At 44.3% G+C, this 11,373-nt stretch overlaps 1 protein-coding gene across 1 annotated transcript; it reads left to right on the top strand.

The window, feature by feature from the left end:
* The first annotated feature begins 7,429 nt into the window (after positions 1-7,429).
* CNR2 (cannabinoid receptor 2) lies at positions 7,430-8,873 on the top strand. Its single transcript, XM_069625252.1, has one exon. The coding sequence runs from the start codon at positions 7,432-7,434 to the stop codon at positions 8,494-8,496; it is 1,065 nt and encodes a 354-aa protein (XP_069481353.1). The 5' UTR covers positions 7,430-7,431; the 3' UTR covers positions 8,497-8,873.
* Positions 8,874-11,373: the final 2,500 nt, after the last annotated feature.

The following is an 11,373-nucleotide window of genomic DNA, read 5'->3' as shown; positions in this document are numbered from 1 at the left end:
GCCCTTCACAACCATTTCCTGCCACTCGCCAATGCTGACTATGAGAGGTTCGTCATGCTGTCAGCCCGACAGAAGGAAGACGAGACACTGGACACTTTTTATGGCCGTCTCAGGAGCCTCTCCTTGGTGTGTGCTTGGGTGACTCGGAGGACATGATCAGAACTATGCTAGTACAGGCCTGTTCGTCAGGAAAACTGAGGCGACAGGTGCTGAGGGAACCAGGCACTACACTTGCCCGCGTACTTGAACTTGGGCGCTGCCACGAGGTGTCGGAGGCCAGGGCGTCCAGGATGGAAGCTGGGGCACGTCCGGTGAAGACGGAAGAGGTATGTGCCATGTGGCAGGGTGACAGAGGTGTCAGGAGGTCAGGTATCAGTGTCCGCAACAGGGGCGGGAGAGCTGGTGACTCGTGCCAGAAGTGTGGCTATGACCTCCCCCATCCTGCGGAGTGCCCAGCGGCGGGAAGGACTTGCGGGAGGTGCGGACTTGTAGATCACTACTCCCATGTGTGCAAGGTGGCCCTGCATGTGATGGTGCCCAGGGGCCCAGTTCGGTCGGGGTTCCTGCGCCTAAATCGCCCTCCCAACATGGCACAGGTCGACCAAGGAGAAGATGGTGCCCCAGCAGAGGAGGAAGAGAAAGAAGAGGAAGAGAATATCTTCTTCGTGTCCAGCGTGGGGGCCCTAAAATCAAAGAGCAGATGCCAATCGATATGTGTGGTAACAGTGAACAAGTCACCCGTTCCGCTGCTCATAGACACGGGGGCGTCGGTCAACATGATGGCCCGTGGACACTACGATGCAATGGACACACCACCGAAGCTGGTTAGTCCGAAGGCACGGATCTTCGCCTTCGGAGGGTCGGAACCAATTCTATTGGACGGCGTATTCGTGGCAAAGGTGGAGCATGACAGATCAAAGATCACAGCCCGATTCTATGTCACAGCGGTAAGCACAAATACCCTCCTGAGCTGTGCTGCGTTGGAGGCCTTAGGCATTGTGGGCTTTGCCTACTCGGTATATCTCGAGGACATACATGACCTGCTGGACAAGTACTCCACCTTATTTCAAGGAATTGGTCAGATGGCCGGTGACCCAGTGAGGCTGCACATTGATGAGTCTGTACAGCCCATAGCCCTGAAACACCGGAGGGTGCCGTTCCATCTCCGGGAGCAGGTAGACAAGGAGCTGGACAATTTAGCAAACCTAGACATTATTGAGAAGGTCGAAGGTCCCAGACCATGGGTATCACCGATGGTGGTGGCGAGGAAACCGAAGCAACCTGACGCTGTCCGGATATATGTCAACATGAGGCTACCCAACAAGGCCATCAAAAGGGAAAGGCATTTTACCCCAAACATCGACGACATCATCGCGGAGGTACAAGGGGCTCGTTTCTTCTCAAAGTTGGACCTTGGAGCTGGTTACCACCAGGTCGTCCTGCACCCGGAGTCAAGGTATATCATGACTTTCACAACTCACCAAGGCCTCTATAGGTACAAGAGACTCTGTTTTGGCATGTCATCGGCAGCGGAGGTGTTTCAAAACATCATCAGAGGTGCCCTCGCTGACCTGGATGGAGTCCTAAATATTAGTGACGACATCCTGGTGTTCGCCAAGGCTGAGGTGGACCATTTACGCAAGCTGGCTAGGACTTTTTAGAGGCTGTAGTCACTAGGCCTCACGCTCCACAAGGACAAGTGCGAGTTTCTGCGACCGACCATCGAATTCTTTGGATTCGTGTTCAAGGAAGGGGGTGTGTCGCCAGATCTGAGAAAAGTGAAAGATATCATAGAGGCCCGACCGCCTGAGTCTGTGTCGGATGTGCAGAGTTTTCTTGGTATGGTGACATACTGTGGTCGGTTATTCCAGAACCTAGCGTCCAGGTCGGAGCCCCTGAGGGCCCTCACAAAAAAAGAAACAACGTGGCACTGGGGCTCTCTTGAACAGGCTGCGTTCGAGGGCATGAAGAACACTCTCGTGGCCGAAGACACCATGGCGTTCTTCGACCCCACTCTCCCCTCGGAGATCATCGTTAATGCCAGCCCGTTCGGCCTGGGGGCCGTATTGACACAAATTGGCCGGGATGGCGGCATCGGCCCGTAGCATACGCCAGCATGGCGCTGTCTGACACTGAGCAGCGCTATTCCCAGATCGAACGGGAGGCTCTGGCAGTACTGTGGGGGTGCAGGCATTTCAGACTCTGCGTCCTAGGCCGGCCAGTAACGGTCCTGACAGACCACAAGCCCCTGCTGCCCATACTGGCGGGGTCCTCGTCCAAGCCACCGGCGAGGATTGAACGGTGGATGCTCGCTCTCGTCGAGTACGGTGTCACCCTAGTGTACAGGCCTGGCGTGAACAATGAGGCTGATTACTTGTCCAGGCATCCGGGGATGACAGGAACGAGGACCCGGACGCATGTGCTGCGGAGGATGACCACGTTCGGATGGTGGTGGAAGCGGCCACCCCGAATGCCATGTCCCTCGAGGACATGGAGGCGGCAGCAGCCCAGGACGAATGCTTTCAGATCCTGAAGACCGCAATGCAGCATGGATCATGGAAGACTGTGCTTGAGTAACTGTCCGGACACACTCAAGAAGCCAAGGTGGGGCTTGAACAATTGTGGAAAGTAAGGGAGGACGGGCCTCCTGTTAAGGGGTGACCAGATAGTCTTGCCACAAGCCAAGATCAAAGATGTGATAAGTCTGGCCAACCACAAGTCCCGAACACCAAGGCCCAACTACAAAGTGTGGTTCCCCGAGTTGGAACGGAGGGTCTACGACTTTGTAGCCGCAAGTGTCTGGTGCCAGGCGGCGTCCCCGATACAACGAGAGCCGGTGTTTGAAACCATGCCCCGGGGGACGCGGCGGTGGGAGGTGGTGCATGCAGACTTTGGGTCCACCACGCTGGGCACTCACTTCCTGGTGGTGGTGGAAGAGTACGCCCGCTACCCGTCTCATGACGATTGTGGGCCTGTTGTCTCTGTCCCTTAATTGCAGCAGACTATGCGGGATTCGAACCGACTTGAACATTGATATTGAGGGTGAGAATGTAATCCCCTGAGCTGACTCGCACATGTTAGGGATAAAGGCAAAATGTGTCAGCCCAGTCCACCAGTGACCTCTGGCGTAGGCTGTCTTGTGTTTATGCTCTGATGCTCTGCAATCCAGCAAATTCTACCTCCACAATCCCTTGGCCGGACAAGATAGGCCCTTGTCCAACAACGCCCACCAGAGTAAAAAATCTGTGAACCACAATGAACAATGCCCACACACTTGAACCAAAGTTCAAAGCCTTTGTCTGAAAATGCTTCTTTCAACTCTGCGCTCTACGCCACATCATACCTTACTTAACCTTCACCCACAGAACTATGGCTGTGGTATCACTGGCTCAAAACAAGACTATGTCAACAGCCTCTGAAGACTCCCTGCCTACCTGATGAGAAGACTACAGAGTCTATAGGCCAGCAGCCAGACTACTCCTCAGGATGAATAGATTTGAACACATTGCACATGCCCGTCATACTCTCCATTGGTTGCCCGCCAAGAAAGGTATTCACTTTAGAACCCTATGTATCGCCTATCGCTCCTACCATGGAAGAGGCTCACTATCCTACAGAAGGAAGTTCCAACACTGCATTCCTTCCAGAATTCTGAGGTCCGGCAACGCTCCACTAGTCTTAGACCCTAACATCAATAAAAAGCAACAGGGAGGCACCTCGTTCTCTGGGACAACCTGGCGATGCATCGTCACATGGAAGTGATCCTCCAACCGTTCCGAAAACAGCCCAAGACACGGATCTTCAACTCACCGCCTCAGAAGAGATGGGAATTAATCACAAGCTTGGCAGCATAATTCCCCACAATCCCGGGACCACGCCACGTAACGGAAACAAGGTTCCGTGAACAAGTGGTCCACGCAGAGTAAATGTACAAGGTATCCAAACTGCCCCGAAAACACACCCACACTGTGAGAGTTGTCTTTGTTGGGTTTTTTTTAGTGAAGATTATCCTCACCCACCTCCTCACCCCTTACCGGCAATAGGTGATGATCTGCAGTACACGCGAATGGAAACCCAACTTGAAATCGAATTGCTATATTTTAATAATGCAAACCACTGGAGACTACCATTCATCGGATGGGGTAGGTTTTAATTGAAAATATTTTACCTATTTTACTGAACATCGAAATTAACTTTAAAGAAAATATTTTTATAATGCGGGGGGATACCACCTGCAGTTCCCATTTCCCTCTCCCTACCATAACTTTTACTCTTACCCCAGACCCCACCTATTATCCACTACACATCTACCACATTACCTACCATTTTCAGTCAAATAAATGTGGTCACTTCTAAATTGCATTTAGTTAAATCTACGCTCTCACCATCCATCAATACCCTGATGGCCCGTGACCACAGGCAATGTGACGTTTGGAGCACCCCTCAATCACTCAATGAAATCCATACACGAAACCTAGAAAACAACAGTCCCTACCACCACATCCTACCCTTCACCACCCCCTACTAACTCTCGATCTCTAAAACCTTACCACCTTTATACTTCACTCAGTCCTATCAGACGACGCCAGGTCTAGCGTACCTAACAAACTCCTACCCTGTACCCCTTCTATCAAAATCCAATTCAATAATTACCTCTATCATTACTTTGCAAACAGGCGATCACCCTCATGGCTAACTTGCACCCTTAAACACCCTGCGCCAAAGAACAGAGTTTTATTTCCACATCGGCACACAGGTAATGGGTACTTCCGACCTGCAATCATCAACATCACAGATTTCCACCTCTTCCTCCCGCTAACCATCTAACACCGCGCATGCCACGCGCAACAAGGCCAACATTATTTGCAGAAGGATGCTATATAAAACCACTTACCTTAGCTACATGTTTTGCTTCTGTTTGTAACCTCGCAAGGGAGATCGGCGAGGTAAGTTATCTGGGTTCCGGATGCCAGGCTGGTTGGGATTGTAGCTGAGAACAGGCAGCATTTTTGGTTTTTGTAATGTACCAAGATGGCTGTCTCTTCTTTGTGGCACTCCACACTGCCCACGGGGTCCCATTTCTCAGGGCTGATGGCATAATGGGTCAAATAATGCTGGAGCACACGGATATTTTGCATTCACCACTCTGAACTCCCGGGTAAGCATCATCAGCTTTACAATATGCCATTGCAGAAAGCCATGGAATTCAGACGGTGCATAGCTTACCTCCTCCCCTGCTGCCCAGCTCCCACGTGCAGAGCAAGCACCTTGAATAGAGAACTCCTTACTTTGTTTCCTATCTGTTTTCTTCCATTCTTTTTAATGCAACCTTGATGCATAACATTCTAGTGGCTTGTGAAAGTTCGATTTGTGTTCTGTCAAACAGAGGGGTTCTTATTGCTTCTGAATGTTTCAAGGTTTAAAAATCCTAACCCCAAAAATTAACAAAAGAATGAATCAATCAGGAAGATGATCTATCTTTCTAGTATTGTCATTTATTTCTAAACACTAAAATGTTTAACATAGAAGAGGGAAGATGCAAGAAGGCTTTGGCGGACGATTCTTGTTGAAACACATCTGCTGGCCCGGATAGAAAAATGAAAAAGGGAAAATATACACCCATACATAAAGATAGAGATAATTAAGGTTTATCATGAACATTTTGGGTGGTGGAAAAGAAAAAAAGAAAAAAGAAAATAAGAAAATATTATATCAAGTCTACAAAGTCAACGTTTTTTGTCATCATCAGAACATCAGTTCTTGAATAGAACTAGGTGGCATTTTCGTTGAAACTAAGTAAAAAGGGATATTCAGAAAGTAATAATTAGATAAGTGTTGGTTATCCATATACTTCTCTAGTTGATCAAAACTTGAAATGAATCACAATAGTGATACAAGATTCTACAAAAACATTACATAATGTGTTGCTTTTGTAGATTATCAAAAGAATTGGTATAGGAAACGGAGAAGTGATTGTTATTCTCCACAAGTCATTTTTGTATACAATATAATTGGCGTTTTTTGCACATTGTATATATGTATATATATTGTCAGACTATGTTTCCATGTAAATGCGAGAAACATGTTTTTTTTTAGAAATACTATTGGTTTATATAAAAATTGAGTGACACTTACTGGATATAATGAAATCTTTAAACGCATTTGCTAAAATTAATAATATAATTTTTACAACATAATACTGACTCATCGCTCTCTTCATTATTATCCCAGTCCTGAATATGATATAATGAAAGAAAGTATAGTTCCTTGAAACATCTCCTATTGTAGTTTTCTAAATGTTCTATTCCCCGATGTCCATGGTCAAGGGGACACCCATCCTTTCTGTATAGTCTATCTTTCTAGTAATGCCATTTATTTCTAAACACTGACATGTTTAACATACTAACCCAAGGGATTTGATCACAAGTCCTACATATAGGCCCTGCTTGGTTGTTCCGGTGTTCTCAATAAGGCCACAGTGTCCTACAACTCTCATCAGCTTTATCCATCGTAGACAAGGGTGAACCAAAACATTTGGGACCAGTTTACAGAAACCTTGCACTGGTACAAGTGCAATTTGCATGGTATTAGCACTACGGGAAAGTTTGCCCTAGGGCTAAAACAATTGGGGCACATTAGGAAACCTTTGCTCCATAGCAAGTGCAGTTTTTCCTGGTATTAGCACTAGGGCGAAAACTGCCTATGTGCAAAAAATGTATACTGTCGATGCATTTTTGCACAAGGTCCAACTTTGCCCGAGTGCTAATACCATTCAGTATTAGCAATAGGACATACTGTGCCCTAGTGGAAAAATGTATTGAAAGAAGAGGTCTTATTCCCAGGGCAAACTTTGCCCTAGTGCAATTACCATTCAAAGTTTTAGTCACCTGGCCCCTGGTGTGCCGAAGATTGATTACCCATGCTGTTTGAGTGAGTGCAAGAAAGGGGTTCTTTGCTTTGACCATTAAGCAGACAAGAATTTCAAGGTATCTTGCTCAATCTCACTTTGAAAACCAAGGACCTGATTGGTCCAATGAAAGGATGGATGCTCATGCGCAAACCTAGTTCACCTAATGGAATAAATAGCAAAGAAGGTTTAAACAATTTGTAAATGGACTGGGCTGAGCCTGGTGAGCAGATGTCACCAATCGTGGTGATATTGCAATGCAGATTGACATTAAGTCTTATGTTATACAAGTATGATCCAAAGACACCATTGAATTTAAAAAGTGTGTATAGAGCATGTTGGACATATTTGACATTAACTTGCACTTTTGAGTGCAGTCCTTTTTTTGGATTTATGTTCATCTTAACTTGAACAGCATGAATTTACGAGTTAATACTTATTTCTGTTCTCTTTTTCCAGAAGTAAATGAAAGTTTTGAAGTGAAAGGACAGCGTGAGGCAGAGGCCCGTCTTCTCCGGAGAAGGATGGGGCGATGCGGGGTGCATAACGCCACTGGATGTGGTGCAGGCTTCCAAGACCTGGAGTGCTACATGGTGCTGAACAACACTTTCCAGAAAAGCGCCCTCGCTGCCTTGAGCTGCACGGTCGGAGCCTTGTGTATTCTGGAAAATGCTGTGGTGCTGTGTATCATAATCTCGTCGTTGCGTCTCAGGGGGAGGCCCTCCTACTTGTTTCTTGGCAGTGTGGCCCTGGCAGACTTCCTGGCCAGCATCATCTTCACCTACAGCTTTGTGGATTTCCACGTGTTCAAGGGAACCAGCTCGCGTGGGCTGTTCTTGTGGAAGCTTGGTGGTGTCATCGCCTGCTTCACAGCCTCACTTGGCAGCCTGCTGCTGACCGCTTTCGACAGGTACATCTGTATTCACAGGCCATCAGTCTACAAGGCCATCGTCACTAGGAAGAGAGCCCTGGTGTCTCTGGCGGGGACTTGGGTCATCACCCTGGTCATAGCTTACCTGCCTTGGATGGGGTGGGATTGTTGTCAAAGGAACGCTTTCTGTTCAGAATTGTTTCCCCTGATTGACAACAGGTATTTGACATGTTGGTTGTGCATTGTCCTGGTGTTGCTCATTGCCATCATCTACAGCTACAGTCATATCTTGTGGAAGGCCCATAAACATGTTTGTCACATGGAACAGTGGAGGCAACAGGCCGCACAGGCACATGGTCAGCCCAATATGAGAATGGACATACTGCTTGCTAAAACATTAGCCCTTCTTCTGTCGGTGATTTTGTTATGCTGGTCTCCGGTTTTGCTTCTCATGATGTACAGTTTGCTTCACAATCTGACCGGGGACATCAAGAGAGCCTTTGCCTTCTGCTGTAACCTTTGTCTACTGAACTGCATGGTCAATCCGCTTGTATATGCCCTGAGGAGCAGGGATATGCGCCTTCGACTGAAGAAGGGCCTCATCTGGTTCGGTGGCTTGCTGCGGCTTCCAGGCCAGAGCCAGGAAGCGGGCTGCGGCCAGCTGAACTCTGCTCGCAACATAGTAAGCGAAGAGGCCCTTGATGACACAGATTCATGATGGTGATTGGTTGTCAGACACATCTGCTGCACATGAGGACCAATAGTATGGGAAGCTGTTCAAGTCAAAATTACACCTAAGTGAATGTGACATATTGAAATTAAGACAACATGCAGTGAAATGAGTAAGGCATATACTGAGATGACTATAATACTTATCGAAATGAGTATAACATGTTCTGAAATGAGTATGACATGTATTGAAATGAGTATGACATACACGGAAATTCAATAAATAAGACATGCATTGAAATGAATAGGACACACATTGAAATGAATATGGCACACGTTGAAGTGAATATGACATGCAATGGAATGATTCTGGCACCCATTGAAATGAATATGACACACGTTGAAATAAATATGACACACGTTGAAATAAATATGACACACATTGAAGTGAATATGACACACGTTAAAGTTAATAGGACATGCAATGGAATGAATATGACACCCTTCGAAATTAATATGACACACGTTGAAGTGAATATGGCACACGTTAAAGTTAATAGGACATGCAATGGAATGAATATGACACCCTTCGAAATGAATATGACACACGTTGAAGTGAATATGGCACACGTTAAAGTGAATAGGACATGCAATGGAATGAATATGACACCCATTGAAATGAATATGACTCACATTGAAGGGCATGTAACATGCATTGAAATGAATAGACCATGCATTGGAATGAATAAGACATGCATTGAAATAAATATGACACCCATTGAAATGAATATGACACACGTTGAAGTAAATAGGACATGCAATGGAATGAATATGACACCCATTGAAGTGAATATGACACACGTTGAAGTGAATACGACATACAATGGAATGAATATGACACCCATTGAAATTAATATGACACACATTGAAATAAATATGACACCAATTGAAATGAATGAATATGACAGGTTGAAGTGAATATAACATGCATTGGAATGAATAAGAGATGCATTGAAATGAATAGGACACACGTTGAAGTGAATATGTCATGAAATGGAATTAATATGACACCCATTGAAATGAATATGACACACATTGAAGTGAATAGGACACGCAATGGAATGAATATGACACCCATTGAAATGAATATGACACACGTTGAAGTGAATAGGACATGCAATGGAATGAATATGACACCCTTCGAAATGAATATGAGACACGTTGAAGTGAATATGGCACACGTTAAAGTGAATAGGACATGCAATGGAATGAATATGACACCCATTGAAATGAATATGATAAACATTGAAGGGCATGTAACATGCATTGAAATGAATAGACCATGCATTGGAATGAATAAGACATGCATTGAAATAAATATGACACCCATTGAAATGAATATGACACACGTTGAAGTAAATAGGACATGCAATGGAATGAATATGACACCCATTGAAATGAATATGATAAACATTGAAGTTAATATAACATGCATTGGAATGAATAAGACATGCAATGAAATGAATAGGACACCCATTGAAATGAATATGACACACGTTGAAGTAAATAGGACATGCAATGGAATGAATATGACACCCATTGAAGTGAATATGACACACGTTGAAGTGAATACGACATACAATGGAATGAATATGACACCCATTGAAATGAATATGATAAACATTGAAGTGAATATAACATGCATTGGAATGAATAAGACATGCAATGAAATGAATATGACACCCATTGAAGTGAATATGACACACGTTGAAGTGAATACGACATGCAATGGAAGGAATATGACACCCATTGAAATTAATATGACACACATTGAAATAAATATGACACCAATTGAAATGAATGAATATGACAGGTTGAAGTGAATATAACATGCATTGGAATGGATAAGAGATGCATTGAAATGAATAGGACACACGTTGAAGTGAATATGTCATGAAATGGAATGAATATGACACCCATTGAAATGAATATGACACACGTTGAAGTGAATAGGACACGCAATGGAATGAATATGACACCCATTGAAATGGATATGACACCCATTGAAATGAATATGACACACATTGAAGTGAATAGGACATGCAATGGAATGAATATGACACCCATTGAAATGAATATGACACACGTTGAAGTGAATACGACATACAATGGAATGAATATGACACCCATTGAAATGAATATGACTTACATTGAAGGGCATGTAACATGCATTGAAATGAATAGACCATGCATTGGAATGAATAAGACATGCATTGAAATAAATATGACACCTATTGAAATTAATATGACAAACGTTGAAGTGAAAATAACATGCATTGGATTGAATAAAACATGCAGTGAAATGAATAGGACATGCAGTGAAATGAATATGACACCCATTGAAATTAATGTGACACATGTTGAAGTGAATAGACCAAGCATTAAAATGGATGTAACATGCATCCAAATGAATAACAAACTGATTGAAATGAATACAACATACAACTACATGTATAAGACATGCATTGAAATGAGTAGGTAATGGATTGGAATGAATATGACACCCATTGACATGAATATGACACACATTGAAGTGAATAGGACATGCATTGGAATGAATATGACACCTATTGGAGTGAATATAGCATGCATTGGAATTAATACGACATTCAGTGAAATTAATAGGACATGCGTTGAAATGAATATGACACCCATTGAAATGAATATGACACACGTTGAAGTGAATAGGGCATGCAATGGAATGAATATGACACCCATTGAAATGAATATGACACCCATTGAAATGAATATGACACACATTGAAGTGAATAGGACATGCAATGGAATGAATATGACACCCATTGAAATGAATATGACACACGTTGAAGTGAATACGACATACAATGGAATGAATATGACTTACATT

Source organism: Ambystoma mexicanum, chromosome 11, assembly GCF_040938575.1.
Source record: "Ambystoma mexicanum isolate Mex_15411 chromosome 11, UKY_AmexF1_1, whole genome shotgun sequence".
In the NCBI taxonomy this organism is placed as follows: domain Eukaryota; kingdom Metazoa; phylum Chordata; class Amphibia; order Caudata; family Ambystomatidae; genus Ambystoma; species Ambystoma mexicanum.
This window is presented reverse-complemented; position numbering and strand designations above follow the sequence as displayed.